Source organism: Urtica dioica, chromosome 2 (genome assembly GCF_054948205.1).
Source record: "Urtica dioica subsp. dioica isolate 48M chromosome 2, U.dioica_male_clone48M_v1_H2, whole genome shotgun sequence".
NCBI lineage: Eukaryota > Viridiplantae > Streptophyta > Magnoliopsida > Rosales > Urticaceae > Urtica > Urtica dioica.
In genome coordinates, this window is record NC_142757.1 from 49,565,288 (window position 1) to 49,582,109 (window position 16,822).

Genomic DNA, 16,822 nt, shown 5'->3' on the forward strand with positions numbered 1-16,822 from the left:
AAGATGAACTAAAAAAAACAAAAATACTTCAATTAAATAATTATGAATCAACAACCATATTCAAGCAAAACATAGCCATCACTCTTAAGGGGTTCAGTTCATGGCGACGAGAGTAACATAAACATAAAATAAATAATCAAACTCCATAAAAACCATATCAAAATAAGACGTAAATAAAAGGGGAGTTGAAGAAAAACTTAATCGCGGATGTTAGTTGTCGACGAGCGGTGGTCTTCTTCTCCGGTTGCCTCTTCTCTCCCAACTAGTCAAACGCTATTATGAATTAGTATTTTGGGGTATTTTCGGAGCCTTTCGAACCATTGGATTTGATCGAATGGTTGAGAAAACATAAAAAACGCAAAGTTGGAAATTGATGATTTCTAAGCTACACGAAGCGCCCTTCAACCCGTCACGTCGATTTCAGCTTCGACACGTTCCACGCTCACTGCTCGGATTCGATTTTCTCGTCCGCGCGACGTGCTACCTTTTTTCCATACATGCACCATTTTTTAAGCGGTCATAACTCCTATCTCCGATGTCCGATTTTTTGCAAATAAATATGCGTTGGTAGAGAACCTCAAAATTATGCAGAAGATGATTTCATGTTTCTTGTTCCACTCTACTTGCTCGAAAAGTCTTCGAATCACTTAAAAATTGCTCCGTAACTTGACGTGATGCTCTACTAACCTCTTTAATACGCAAATAATTTATAAAACATGAAATCAACTAAAAAATACATTAAACCACACAAATTCATTTGAGAACGTGCGAAATTCAAGTCGGAAAATATGAGTTTAACGCATACAGAACGCATCTATCAAATACCCTCAAACTTGAACTATCACTTGTGCTCAAGTGATAAAGACATAAATATAAACACACACAAGAAGTTAACTAAAAAGAATGGTAAATTTCGGTGATCGATTTACCTTGTCAAAAATATGCTCGCCTCAACTACGAATTTATAGACTTACAATGTAAAGGGTATTCTGATTTGAATTCAACCACTAAGTGTGACAAAAAGGAAGTACAAGTCAGTGTTACCTTGACCCTTTACAATGTTTCTCGTGTCTCACAAACTCTCGGGTACCCCGCTCTGCAGCTTTCTCAACCGCCCTCAACAGTTTTCATAAAACCGAATTTCTGTGAATTTTGGCTCAACACCTATATGCCCACTCTTTTCCCTTAGTCTCCACTAATGTACATGTATCATCTCTAGTCAGTCCATAGGTCTTTTTGGCTTGTAATGTCAGGCTAGGGTCACGGTAGGATATGAAATATTTAGTGATTAAAATCAACCTAGCAGGGATCGCGAATCACTTCTCACAAACACTTAAACCTCACACTCTCGCTCTAGCACTCGACCTCTTCAAAAAATCACCCTCAAAACTATTAATGCAAGAACTTGACTCACAAAAATATCTCCAAGTCATATTTATTTTTTGTTTGAACACCGTTATTAAATAAAACAAAAATAATCAACAAAATAAAAACTAGATGCTAAAAGTGAGCATTATCCTAAAAGCTGATGTATACTTTATGCCTTGAGCTCCGTTTTGACCCATTTCGACTCCCAACTGTGTCATTCTGCATGGAAGCGAATCCAAACTCTTTTTGCTCCTTTGAACCTGTAAATCATGAAAAACAAACTAACAACCTTCAAAATACCCGAGGACTCGTTAGTTTTAAGTATGAGAAATAGGAATTTTATGCGTGATTAACGCACCTATCAAATTTCCCCAAACTTAAACTGTTACTTGTCCTCAAGTGATAAAAAGCTGATGTATACTTTATGCCTTGAGCTCCGTTTTGACCCATTTCGACTCCCAACTGTGTCATTCTGCATGGAAGCGAATCCAAACTCTTTTTGCTCCTTTGAACCTGTAAATCATGAAAAACAAACTAACAACCTTCAAAATACCCGAGGACTCGTTAGTTTTAAGTATGAGAAATAGGAATTTTATGCGTGATTAACGCACCTATCAAATTTCCCCAAACTTAAACTGTTACTTGTCCTCAAGTGATAAAAAGAACAAAATCACACCAAACAAACTATCTAAAGAAATTACTGCCTAAAATGCTTCGACCAACTCATGATTGCCTCAATTTCAAATCTCTAGACTTAATTGATACGGAAAACCACGATATTAAACTTCAAGTTGACTACCGAGAGTGTGATAGAAATCATACAATACGTATTACCTTAGATCATTTTGCAATGCTTACCCGTTTCGCTAACTTTTGGGTACCAAGTCTCGTAGTCTGTCCAACACCATCAAGAAAACACAAAAATAGAAATAAGAATGAGAAGTTGTTTCGATTCAATACATCCCATTGTCTCCCTTGATCTATACTAATGTGCACACATCATGTCTAACTCGTCGATAGATCTTACATGCTTGTAATGTTTAACCTCGGCGACTCAATTCTCACCAAAATTACAACCCTCACACAAAGTTTACTAACTCACATTTTTCCCACATTCTTGGCATAAAATAAACACTTTAATTATTTATTAATTTTTTTTTATCTTTTTATTCGATACAAAAAAATAAAAATAAACATAATAAAATATGTAACATGTAGAGACTAGTCGGAGATCATGTCACAAAATCGAAAGAATTCACTCGACCATGTCACTCAAGAGTCGCTAAAGTCAACACGGGTTCTTTGTGGGATTTTCAAAGTTATCGGCTCGGCTTTTTCTGACTAAGTATCGAGAAGGGAATTTAAAAAAATCGTTTGGCTTTTTGGTTTGACGGGCTATTCCTAATGCCTATATCATTATCGCTAGATTAGCATGCACTTAATTTCGCCTCGACTAAGGATCGGAGAATTCTATGTTTCAAGGTTAGACTACGCCTCAAGGTTCCCTAGGCTTCGAGACACACATTATTCGGGTCTAGTATGGCAACACAAAACTCAAAAAACCTCTTTCACACCAAGTAGTTCATGGGTTAGACTCCGCTATCTAAGGCTTAGGGCAAACACATGTGAATCGATCTATGCAAATGAAACCCTTCCTCTATCTAACAAATAAAACAAGACTAAAGAAACACCTAATAATATAAAAAAATCTCTCGCAAGACAAGAAAAATCCCCCCCAAACAAAAAAAAACTTACATTGTCATCAATGTAGTCGTGCAAAAACATGGAAAAGGAGACTTACCTTGCGGGGATGGATGATCGCCCCTATTCGTCGCCGCCATGGTTATCATCTCATTCGGGTTCGTGAGGAACATAAGGGCTCGGCTCCCACGGACGGTAGAAGGGATATAGCACCATGAGGTGTTGCGGGTACGCGGGGTAGATGGAGTCATCAGGTGTGGTAGACGCTTTGGTAAAACTCATCCCGCTCTCTTTGTCTCTGGCCAAGGTCGGTAAGGAAACTCCTGAGTATATTATGGCGTTGGCCTAGCGTTGTGATGTTCCAGTCGATTCGACCATCATTTCGTTGTAGTTGGCTATGGGTGCTTCTTGAACCTCGGCTGGAGGTGGGACATTGTTGCGATTTTTACGCGCGCAAGTGCACGTGTCGCTCAAGTAATATAGTGAATTAAGTACGAGTGTCGATCCCACGAGGAAAAGCTTAATTAGCAAACAAATCAACTAGCACGAATTGAACTAAAGAGGAGATGGAAAGATGTCACAAATTATTGACAAGTTCTAACGCAAATAAATAACAAAACACTCAATTAACAGTTGTAAGAAGAAAGAGAGGCTAAGGACCAAGGCTTCACGAGTTTATTCAATGGTTTGGATACACGAATTTCACGCACAATCAATAATCAACTCACTAATCTTTCCTAATCATACTAACAGAATGATATTGCTAAATCTCTCTCGAGCATCAAACAACCTATGTCAAAATTAGGAAAATATTCTCTCGATCTCAATCTCTAACAAAAACATGCATTAATATCAAGAGTATTCACACGATTCTATGGTAACCTATGCCAAAACACTAATAACCTAATCTTTCTCAAGCATCAAGTTGAAGTATAAAATCATGAACAAGGTAGCTAATCTCGATCAAGCATTAGAACGGATTTGAATTAAGCAAAGCAATAGAGAATGGAAATTGAACTTCAATATATTAAATCATATCCATAACCGAATCCTAAACCCGCTACGCCATAGTCCTTAATGGAATTAGTTCATAGCGTAGCGAGAAAACAAAAAGAGTATAAGAAAATAAGAATAATAAACCATAATTAAAAACTCAATTGTGAATTAAAATACAGGAGTTCAAGGGTATAGGAGAAGAATAAAACTGTAATTGGCGCGAATTGATGAAGAACGGCTCTCCTCTTTTTCTCTATCTCTCCCAAACACTAAGTGAAAAAAATAAAAAAAAAAAGTGTTAAGCTGCCTAAACAAGAGATTGAGAGGTGTATTTATAGGCCTAGGTCGAAATCCTTGGGTTTCTCTTAATTTTCGGAGCAGACTGGGTAATTAAAAGTGATCCAATGGCTCAAATCGACTCCAAATCCGCGTTTCCTCTTTTTTTGTCTCGGCGGACCTCGCGGCACGTGGTTCGAGGGTCACGCCACGAGGTTGGCATCTAGGCGGACCTCGCGTTCCGCGCTTCATGCTCGGAGATCGATTTCGGTGATTTTCGGAACCTCGCGGCGCGAGGTCCTTGGGTCGCATCGCGCACTTTTTCTTCCCGCGAGCACCGTTTTCGTAACGGCCATAACTCCTAACTCCGATGTCTGATTCTTGCAAATAAATATGCATTGAAAAGCTAAGAGAGAGCTCTATCTAATCATGGAATTGGATCATCCAAAATATTTACTTCAAACTCTCAGAATTGTTCACAAGAGGACGCTGTATTTCTTCTTTGCTCTAACTTGGCGAAAAGTCTTCGAATCTTCTCAAAATTGCTCCGTTACTTCACGTGATGCTCTACTAACCTCATTTATATTCATTAGCCTCTAAAACCTATAAGTCTCTCAAAAACACACAAAAAACATCACAAATACTCGAGAACAAGCTCGGATTTAGTCGGGAAAATATGAGTTTTCCGCGTGATTAACGAACCTATTAGACATCCTCGGGGACATCTAGGATGAGAGCATTCGAGTTGCCTTGATATTGCTCCGAAATTTAGATGAACCCGCAATCGTCCGGGTGTGCCCTTCCATGGTTCCAATGCTTCAAGCTCATAATTTTTTTGGTCGTCAATTGGATCACCTATCTTATTTCGCGTATTAGAAGTTGGAATCCGAAGTCACTTATCGAGGAAGAGTTGCGTGATGAGCCTCTCATGGTCAAGTGTGAATCGGTGTTGCGATTCGTACAAAACACAAACCTTTCATTCAAAATCTTTCCAATGTTGATGTCTTTCCCAATAAGGATGCACGCTAAGCGTTGAAGATCAATCGTGTGATTGACGCACTTATCAAATACCCTCAAACTTAAACCGTTGCTTGTCATCAAGCAACAAAACAAATAACACAAAATAAAACACACAAAAGAAGTTACCTACACTAAATTGGTAAATCTCAATGCTTTAAGTAAAATAACTGACTCATATTTGCCTCAATTTCAAACCTCTAGACTTACATCGACACGGAAATCTGTGGTCTTAAACTCTAAGTCAACTACCAAATGTAAAAGAATCCATACAAGTTCGTTTTAGCTCAAGCCGTTTGCAATGTTCTTTTGTCTCAATTAGCTTTCGATTCTCAAGTCTCGTAGCCTTTCCAATCCTAATATGCGACCACGAGAATCGATTATGTTGAATGATAAGTTATTCGATTCGACACACCATAAGCCTTCTCTTCACCCTTGATCTCCACTAATGCGCACATGTCATTCCTAGTTCGTCAATACTTTAAGGCTTGTAATGTTTTAGGCTCGGGTCAAAGGTATGGAATAGAATTTTTTTTAGTAGCTCAAACATCGACCTTAGCGACTCAAATATCTCACCAAAATCACAACCCTCATACAAAGCTCATTCATTCACTCCCACGTTCTTGGCATTAACTTTCGCCTAACATGAACGTTTTCCTTAGTCTTTTATTTCCCGTGTTTCCCCTCCAAACTTCAACTCAACAACAATAAGCGACACGTCTCTAAAACAAAAGCATAGAACACCACGCCAAAATTAAAATGTATGACATAAATAGACACTTTTTTATCTCTTTTTTTTTCTTTTCTTTTGCATGTTTTTTTTTGCATTTTTTTTATTTCGTTACATAACAATCGAAATAATCACCGACGTGGTGTGTCAAGTGGATAATATAATATATAGAGACGAGTTGGAGAACATATCATAAAATAGAAAAAATTTCACTCAACCATGTCACTCAAGAGTCGCTAAAGTCAATGAGGTTCTTTGTGGGATTTCAAAATTATTGGCTCGGCTTTTTCTGACCAAGTATCGAGAAAGGTAAATCGTTCGGCTTTTTGTGAGTGGGTCTAATTGATACATATTCTCGGGTTGGCTTTTTGGCTCGACGGGTTATTCCTAATGCCTATACCATTCTTACTAGATCAATGTGCGCTCAATTTCGCTTCGACTAGGGATTCGAAAAGGTTCTTAGTGTGTTCGGTGGTCACTTTTTAGAACTGAGTTAGACTACTACTCAAGGTCGTCTAAGCATCGAGACAAACATTATTCGAGCTTTAAGTGATAACACAAAACTCAACAAGATTCTTTTTCACTCGGTAATTCACGGATTTATTTCACATTTCTGCGGCTTAAGACTATCAATATCATCGACAAACATTTATTGAGTCGGTCAAAGCACACAAAACACCAATTTCTACCAATTATCCTAAAACAAAACAAAAACAACCTAGAAAATCTACTACTAATGTACACAAAAATCCCCCCGCAAGACAAACAATTACCCCCCAAACTTAAAACTTACATTGACCTCAATGTAATCACACGGTAAAAATGATGGAAGGGGGACTTACCTTGCGGGGGTGGCCGAGCTCCCCTACTCGTCCTCGTCGTGGTCGTCCTCATCCTCGGGTTGTTGTGGGTTGTAGCTGCACGAATCCCATGAAGGGAACGCGGGATACGGCGTCATGAGATGCTGAGGATAGGCCGGGTAACTCGGGGCGTCCGGGTAGATGGTCTGTTGATGTGCCATCCACATATTGTAGACATTTTGTTGAAACCCGTCTCGCTCCCGTTGTCGCTCTCCGAAGTCGTTGAGGAAGCTCCCTAAGGCGTTGTGGGGTGTCACTCAGGCGGGAGTCGAGCCGATTCATCATGGTCATTACGTCGTTGTAATTGTGCTATTGTTCTTGGCGGGTCGGTGCGTACTCTGTTTCATCAGGTGGTCCGAGAATGGGGGCATTTGGGTCGCCTCGGTGTTGCTCCGGGACATTGATGAATCTCGCCCCGTTTGGATGTGCGTCCCCATGCTTCCATTGCCGAAGCTTCATTATCTTCTCGGCATCAATAGGGTCCCCAAGACCAAGCCGGGCTTCATTGTGGACGATTTTCAGCCCTGCTTCTAAGCACATGCCGGTGATGATGCCACCGTGCCCGAGTGTCACTTCGGTGTCGCGGTTTGCGCAGAAAACGAATCGTTCTTTTATCACCTTCCCTATATTGATCGTTTTGCCGGATACGATGCACGCGAGGAGAGCGAGGCGAGGGAGGTCCACGACGTGCTCTCTCTTGCACGGAAGGAGCATCGAGCAGATGAAGTGTTACCACGCCTTGGCATACCGGTTGAGATCGGAGATGGCGAGAAAGTTGGGGACGACTTGACCACGCACCCTCTTCGTCTGGTATTGGGCTTCGGGGTGTGCTAGCAAGTGAATCCACTCCTCACATTGTGGGTGCAAGAGGAGTTGTGCGTATTCGTCATTGTCGGGCTCCGAGATTTTAAGATAGACGTTGATCGCGACCGACGAGATGTTGACAACCACGTTCCTCACACGAACGAAGATGTCTACGGTGACGAAGAGGTTCGAGTAGAACTCCCGAACGAGCTTTGGTGCCGCTCTCACCTCGATGTCGGCGAGTTTCTTCCAGTGTCGGCTCGCAATTTGGTGCTCCATGTTCCCGCACCGATAGTCAGGTTGGAGCACCTTCTCGGGTAGCAAATTCACTTTACAAATCTTGTCCCATATTTCATCGGCGCCGTCGATGAGCGTGGGGGGGCATGGCAATGCCGGGAGTGAGCGTCAAGCACGCTTGGGTCGCGACGATGAGGCGGCTCGATGCATCTACAAGACAAATATACCCAAAATTATCCAACCAACATTCGATCATGGAGTACGTTTGGAATGATCCGTTCCCCCAAACTTGAGCCTTAACCCGTTTCCTCTTATTATTATACATGAATTCAAGCCCCGAGTGATCAAAATTTCAAGCACAATTTCGTTTAGACATCTCATTGAACACATGGTGGGCGAGCCAAACTAACACAAATATGAATAAATCGGGCACAATTTGGCTTAACCCATGCAACAAATTCACTCTAACTCATTGTTTAAACACGAATCTAACACAACTTCATCAACGAAAATGAGTTCCAAGAATTTTTACCTTTGTTATCTTGAGATGATAATGAAGAACACACAAGGCTAAGAGAAATTGCGAAGAAGAAATCCAACCAATGTGATGAACAAAGAATTGAACGTGTTATTTTGAGAGTTTTGTTGCAAAAAATATCGAAATTTGGGTTTGGTTCGTGAGAAAGTCGGAGAGAGTTTGAGAGGAGAGTCGATGTCAACATCTCGTCGATCGCGATCAACGTCTATCTCGAAATCCCGGAGCCCGACCATTACGAGTACGCACCACTCCTCTTGCACCCACAATGGGAGGAGTGGATTCACTTGCTAGCACACCCCGGAGCCCAATACCAGACGAAGAGGGTGCGTGGTCAAGTCGTCCCCAACTTTCTCGCCATCTCCGATCTCAACCGGTATACCAAGGCATGGCAACACTTCATCTGCTCGACGCTCCTCCCGTACAAGAGAGAGCACGTCGTGGACCTCCCTCGCCTCGCTCTCCTCGCGTGCATCGTATCCGGCAAAACGATCAATATAGGGAAGGTGATAAAAGAGGGATTCGTTTTCTGCGCAAACCGTGACACCGAAGTGACGCTCGGGCACGGTGGCATCATCACCGTCATGTGATTAGAAGCAGGGCTGAAAATCGTCCACAATGAAGCCCGACTTGGTCTTGGGGACCCTATTGATGCCGAGAAGATAATGAAGCTTCGACAATGGAAGCATGGGGACGCACATCCAAACGGGGTGAGATTCATCAACGTCCCGGAGCAACACCGAGGCGACCCAAATGCCCCCATTCTCGGACCACCTGATGAAACAGAGTACGCACCGACCCGCCAAGAACAATAGCACAATTACAACGACGTAATGACCATGATGAATCGGCTCGACTCCCGCCTGAGTGACACCCCACAACGCCTTAGGGAGCTTCCTCAACGACTTCGGAGAGCGACAACGGGAGCGAGACGGGTTTCAACAAAATATCTACAATATGTGGATGGCGCATCAACAGACCATCTACCCGGACGCCCCGAGTTACCCGGCCTATCCTCAGCATCTCATGACGCCGTATCCCGCGTTCCCTTCATGGGATTCGTGCAGCTACAACCCACAACAACCCGAGGATGAGGACGACCACGACGAGGACGAGTAGGGGAGCTCGGCTACCCCCGCAAGGTAAGTCCCCATTCCATCATTTTTACCGTGTGATTACATTGAGGTCAATGTAAGTTTTAAGTTTGGGGGTAATTGTTTGTCTTGCGGGGGGATTTTTGTGTACATTAGTAGTAGATTTTCTAGGTTGTTTTTGTTTTGTTTTAGGATAATTGGTAGAAATTGGTGTTTTGTGTGCTTTGACCGACTCAATAAATGTTTGTCGATGATATGGATAGTCTTAAGCCGCAGACATGTGAAATAAATCCGTGAATTACCGAGTGAAAAAGAATCTTGTTGAGTTTTGTGTTATCACTTAAAGCCCGACTAATGTTTGTCTCGATGCTTAGACGACCTTGAGTAGTAGTCTAACTCAGTTCTAAAAAGTGACCACCGAACACACTAAGAACCTTTTCGAATCCCTAGTCGAAGCGAAATTGAGCGCACATTGATCTAGTAAGAATGGTATAGGCATTAGGAATAACCCGTCGAGCCAAAAAGCCAACCCGAGAATATGTATCAATTAGAACCCACTCACAAAAAGCCGAACGATTTACCTTTCTCGATACTTAGTCAGAAAAAAGCCGAGCCAATAATTTTGAAATCTCACAAAGAACCTCATTGACTTTAGCGACTCTTGAGTGACATGGTTGAGTGAAATTTTTTCTATTTTATGATATGTTCTCCAACTCGTCTCTATATATTATATTATCCACTTGACACACTACGCCGGTGATTATTTCGATTGTTATGTAACGAAATAAAAAAAATGCAAAAAAAAAACATGCAAAAGAAAAGAAAAAAAAAAGAGATAAAAAAGTGTCTATTTATGTCATACATTTTAATTTTGGCGTGGTGTTCTATGCTTTTGTTTTAGAGACGTGTCGCTTATTGTTGTTGAGTTGAAGTTTGGAGGGGAAACACGGGAAATAAAAGACTAAGGAAAACGTTCATGTTAGGCGAAAGTTAATGCCAAGAATGTGGGAGTGAGTGAATGAGTTTTGTATGAGGGTTGTGATTTTGGTGAGAGATTTGAGTCGCTAAGGTCGATGTTTGAGCTACTAAAAAAAATTCCATTTACCTTTGACCCGAGCCTAAAACATTACAAGCCTTTAAGACCCATTGACGAACTAGGAATGACATGTGCGCATTAGTGGAGATCAAGGGTGAAGAGAAGGCTTATGGTGTGTCGAATCGAATAACTTATCATTCAACATAATCGATTCTTGTGGTCGCATATTAGGATTGGAAAGGCTACGAGACTTGAGAATCGAAAGCTAATTGAGACAAAAGAACATTGCAAACGGCTTGAGCTAAAACGAACTTGTATGGATTCTTTTACATTTGGTAGTTGACTTAGAGTTTAAGACCACAGATTTCCGTGTCGATGTAAGTCTAGAGGTTTGAAATTGAGGCAAATATGAGTCAGTTATTTTACTTAAAGCATTGAGATTTACCAATTTAGTGTAGGTAACTTCTTTTGTGTGTTTTATTTTGTGTTATTTGTTTTGTTGCTTGAGGACAAGCAACGGTTTAAGTTTGAGGGTATTTGATAAGTGCGTTAATCACACGATTGATCTTCAACGTCTGGCGTGCATCCTTATTGGGAAAGACATCAACATTGGAAAGATTTTGAATGAAAGGTTTGTGTTTTGTACGAATCGCAACACCGATTCACACTTGACCATGAGAGGCTCATCACGCAACTCTTCCTCGACAAGTGACTTCGGATTCCAACTTCTAATACGCGAAATAAGATAGGTGATCCAATTGACGACCAAAAAAATTATGAGCTTGAAGCATTGGAACCATGGAAGGGCACACCCGGACGATTGCGGGTTCATCTAAATTTCGGAGCAATATCAAGGCAACCTGAATGCTCTCATCCTAGATGTCCCCGAGGATGTCCTACCTCCAACCGAGGTTCAAGAATCACCCATAGCCAACTATAATGAAATGATGGCCATGATGAACCGCTTCGACCAACACTTGGGTCGAATCGACTGGAACATCACAACGCTAGGCCAACGCCATAATATACTCAGGAGTTTCCTTACCGACCTTGGCAAGAGACAAAGAGAGCGAGATGAGTTTCACCAAAGCGTCTACCACACACGGACGTCTCACCAACAAAGCATCAACGATTCTCCTCCCGATGCGCAAGATGGAGCGATGCCTCCATCTACATCGCGTACTCGCAACACCTCATGGCGCCATATCCCTTCTACCCTCCGTGGGAGCCAAGCCCTTATGTTCCTTACGAACCGAATTAGATGATAACCATGGCAGCGACGAATAGGGGCGATCGGCCATCCCTGCAAGGTAAGTCTCTTTCTCCATGTTTTTGCACGACTACATTGAGTACAATGTAAGTTTTTTTGTTTGGGAGGATTTTTCTTGTCTTGCGAGTGATTTTTTGTATATTATTAGGTGTTTTTTTCAGTCTTGTTTTGTGTGTTAGGTAGAGCAAAGTGCTTCTTTTGCATAGATTGATTCACATGTGTTTACCAATGATTTTGAAAATTTTAAGCCTTAGATAACGGTCATGACACTGTGCCCATGGATCCGCGACGCATTGATTTTTTTAGCAAATTTGGGTAGTTTGATGTCATTTAAAGGTCGTGATCCGATAAACACTCCGAAACTTACTTAAACAATTTTGTAACCTAAAAAACATACATTCCCCTTTGTTATTATTTTTCATAGCGTGTTCGGCTATTTTCGGGAGCTTTAGAGAAGAAAAAAGAGAAATGAACGTCCAAGTGCTAAAAGATGGCTTCCTCTTATACAAGAAATGAGAAGCCAATAAATTTTTATTTTTATTTTAGGTTTTGTTTTTAATATGGAGTTTCATTTCTTTTGTAAAATGGTGCTCATGATTTCAAAGTGGGCTTACAACTATAGCATTTTTACAAGTTGAGAGACTTTTGTTAGTTGTCTAAGTATTATCGATTCTTGAACAATTTATTTGTTTGCCATTGCTTTTGTGTATATATTTTATTCAAAAAAATGTATTATATAAGATTTAGAAGAAGAAAAGAAAGAAAAAAAAAAAAACTGAATATTGTTGACATGAGAAGAAAAATAAATTGAATATATTTTTTTCGTATTCGATTCTTTTAAAAAAAAATTATTTATTTATTTTTAAGAGAAGAAAATGGCATTTTGACAAATTTTCTTACTTATGTTACAAAAGCGTGCTCATTTAACCGACAAATTGAGTTTAAAACACAAGGAATGAGTGTCGTCATAACACAAATTATAATATTAAAGAAAAAAAAATCGAGATTTTATATCACAAGGGACACGTTTTTACACCGCATAGTGCTATATATTTCACGGGTATGTCATTAATTCATACTTTAATCACCAAATATCTCACATGGTAAAACCGATAGCTTTGCAAACCTTCCAAACGTATATCGGTGCATAGCTTTCAACATATCTTGTACGATAGTTATTATTTATACAAAAAATTAGGTAATTAGCAATAAAAACATTTATGATTGTTATATAGTCAACGTTTCGTCAATCTTAGATAAATAGCCGCAAAATGACATAGCATTCTTGGTTTGTCCGACGAGGCATTACTGGTTTGCCCGTTCATTGAAATAAAATGCTTGGAAATTTACGTCAATTTACGTGTGTAAATACATGGACGTTGCAATTTACCTAAGATTTATGAAACGTTATCTATATAGTAATGTGAAACTATAAATATAGTTATATACCTAATAGACTCTTATTTCTATCGTGTTCTATAGAAAAACATGCAAAAGATGCTGCAACTAAGAAAACTAAAAACTTACCAATTTTCCGTGCTTCATATCTCTTCATAAGCAAAGCAATACACGTCAAAACCACTATAACAGATCTGGAAAAAACCCTATTTTGTAAAACAAAGCCGAGAATCCCCGAGGCCAAAGTACCGAAACAAATCGGATCCTGAAATTTTTTTTAAAAGAATATATAATAAACGAATCTAATATACTTTAAGAAATAAATAAACAAAGAGAAATCAATCTCAGTGTACCTTCGATGCGTATCTTCGGAATCGATTCAAAGAGAACTTAGCTTCTGGTTTTGGACGAAAGCTAGGTTTCTTGGCAGCGATAGAACGGAATTTTTCGGCGATTCGACAGAATTTTGTTTTGAAGGTTCTGTGAGAAAGGCTTGAAGGTCCGGAGCGAGAGTTCAAGAGGAAGAAAAACTTGTGGATCTTGAGAAGAACGTGGACTCTGTGGACCTTCCAATTGGGAGAGAATGTGGTGGCTTTGAGTTTGAAATTGAATCTTTTTGCTTTGGCGTGAACTTTGATCTCCCATGACTTTTGTTCTTCTTCTAGTTGCATTGCTGAGCTTGAGATTGAGCGCGCACAAAAAATAAATTAATAAAACATACTAATCGGGGGTCAAATCAAGTGGGTACTTTACTAGCCGTTGCGCTAGCCGTTAGGTTGTTGGTTTCGAGAAGAATATTTATTAGTTTTGAATCTTTTGATTGATCAATAATGGGAGAATAATTTGGTCTCGAATATAGGCTCTTCTGAGAATATGGACTAGGCCTCTTGTGTTTAAGTGCTTTTTCGTGCAGTTGTTTATTGGGCTTGGTTTGAGTTTGATACGGATGATTCCAAACATACTGTTTTTAACGTTTTTAACATTACCATTCTCTAAATATTCTATATTTTCAAATCAGACTTTCTGAAATTTTAAGATGATTTTGAACTTTATTATAATTAAAAAAACAAGGAAAATACTATAAAATGGAATATTTATAGAATAAAAACTACATATGTGTATTTGGAGAACTAAATTTGAAAAGAAGACAATGGATAGTTTCCAAAATATGGGCGCTACATACAATTAAAGTTGAGAAAATGATATGCATAATTCCAAAAAATATCGTTTTTACTTATGTTTGGGATGATTACATGAAGACTATTTTGACACATTTGAAGAATTAAGAGAAATAAGTTGTCAAAATTTAAACAAATAAATGTAAAGTATATAGGAAATGTAAGCATTGGATTAATTGAAAATAATACCTTGTCAAAATGTTAGCAATTTAAGAGCAATTGTAATATTTTTTTTATTCTTATATAAAAAAAAATGTAAATGATTTTACTATCAAACAAATTAAGAAATAAAATTATTACTTTTTTTTTGCACTGTAGATAAGTAGCTTTTTTCAAAACTTAAAATTGCATTTTACCCAACGTGTGTTTAATAATTCGAATTAATTTTTGGAATTATTAATTTTTGGAATTTTTTAAATAAGTAAAGTATTTGACTTTTGTTGATGTCGATTTCAACAATCTCAAATTATAATATAGTATTTATATATTTGATTTATTATAAGTATGGGTTTCAGGAGACGTCATATAAGAAGCAAAAGAAATTTTAAAGAAATGAACCGAAATAAATATAAATGCTCGAAGCTTTTATTAATAATTAAATAGATTACAGACCGGAAGGAGGCGAAGTGCCGAACTTGATAAGGACGAACTCAAAGTAATAAAGTAATGAACGATCGAAAGTAATCCGTTAGCTTGCGTGTGTGAAATTTGACATATCAGCTTCTATTTATAGTCGAGGTTGGCCTGCGGAAGCGGACACGTGTTTGTCAGTTTGGCTCCGTTGCGTCGCTAGTCAAAGCTATCCCAGATCCGGTCTTTGCGGCGAGGTCTTCTATCTGATCGAGACCGCTTCTTCGTGCTGAGTCAACGCGTGCGGCTCTTCTTGTGGCGAACCGAGCTCTTTATTGGGCCTGGACCGAGCTCCATGAGTCGAGCTGGGTCCAGGCATACCCCTGGGAGCCGGACTAGGTCTGTTGTTGGGCTTTGGTCGGTCCAAAGCCCAACTTAAATGGTTTTGTTATTTTTATTTTTAGAAAATTGATTTTTGACCCCCACAACATTATTTTCTTAATTTTTCTCATTTTCTCTATCATACGCTCTATTTTTTTTCTTTAATTCGCAATCACATTAATTTATAATGGTTAATAACAGTTAATAATAATTTGTTTTTGTTTGTTTATGAAGATTAATAGTAGTTTATAATTAGTCATTTACGCATTACTCTGAACCATGGACACAAGGAACCATATAGAAATATTTTAATTAACCTTTATAAATAAAATAAAATAAAAGTATCATAACATTGAACCACCACAATGGGTAACTTTAAACAATTACAAACCGGAGTCATATCAACATCTATTAACAGTAATTAACATTTATAAACAAAAACAATTCTGAATACACGATTCCCCCGTATCAAACTTTGGTGGCTAACCGCGTTTTGAGAGGCCCAAATGAGTACGCATCTGCAATAAAGATAAAATTTTAGGGAAAAAAAAATAATAACAACAACTATCTTGAAGTCTATTAGGGAAGTTCTAGTATGAATCAAATATATTATCCAGCTTCCAAAGAATCACAATAAGGAAAACTGGTTATATATTTAACTCAAGAAGACCAGAAATATGAAACGTGACACCCCAAGGTCAAATCTCATTACTTATTTTCTTCAAGTTTATATCCTAAACTGTATATTGAGTAAAAAGTTTACTATCATAACTCAAACGGTGTATTTGCCTCAAAATCACATGTAATTAATTCTCTATAAATTTACATTCGGTGCAAATGCGATGAACTATTAGAGCATCTTCAATGGTTAGCTAATGTCAAATTAGCTTACCATGCCACATAAGCAATTCAAGCTACAACAATATTCTTCTCCATTGGTAAGCCAATTACTCTCCTAGCTAAGCCATCCGGATGGGTAACTTTAAAAAAAAAAATAAAAAAAATAAATGCTAAAAATATCAAATCATGGTTGTTGCTCAAACTCACTTCCAAAACTAGAGAGTGAGATACACTCACATGGAGAAAGGGGAGTGTGATATACACTAGCTACATTTCTCATTTGTTTAAAAAAGAGTGGGACCCATTTGTTTTGCTAGAGCAATTGGCTCCATTGAGCTACTTTGCTTAACTAAGCAAATGAAAAAAAAGTGCAACAATGGTAAGCAACTAGCTTTAATTTTTCTAAAATTGCTAGCAAGTCCTTTATTTGCACCGTTAAAGTTGCTCTTAGAGAATCCTAATTCCTAATAGCACACGAAGTTCAGATTTTGTCAGATAAACACACGCAAAGAAAAATAATTGTTTTAATAC

At 38.8% G+C, this 16,822-nt stretch overlaps 1 protein-coding gene across 1 annotated transcript; it reads right to left on the bottom strand.

Annotated features, from left to right (window-relative positions):
* Positions 1-1,779: 1,779 nt before the first annotated feature.
* Positions 1,780-14,004, bottom strand: LOC149405277 (uncharacterized). Its single transcript, XM_089606496.1, has 3 exons — positions 13,676-14,004; positions 13,452-13,587; positions 1,780-2,262 (listed from the first exon to the last, which is right to left on the bottom strand). Exons 1-3 carry the CDS (start codon positions 13,991-13,993, stop codon positions 2,204-2,206), a joined length of 513 nt encoding a protein of 170 aa, XP_089462622.1. The 5' UTR covers positions 13,994-14,004; the 3' UTR covers positions 1,780-2,203.
* Positions 14,005-16,822: the final 2,818 nt, after the last annotated feature.

What these genes read in the sequence shown, in the direction of transcription:
- LOC149405277 (XM_089606496.1), bottom strand. Translation starts at nt 13,993, where the DNA reads ATGCAACTAGAAGAAGAACAAAAGTCATGGGAGATCAAAGTTCACGCC. An exon ending in TCCGAAGATACGCATCGAAG is followed by an intron (nt 13,588 to 13,675) that starts GTACACTGAGAT and finishes AAAAAATTTCAG; the next exon opens with GATCCGATTTGTTTCGGTAC. An exon ending in ATATGAAGCACGGAAAATTG is followed by an intron (nt 2,263 to 13,451) that starts GTAAGTTTTTAG and finishes GGTGTTGGACAG; the next exon opens with ACTACGAGACTTGGTACCCA.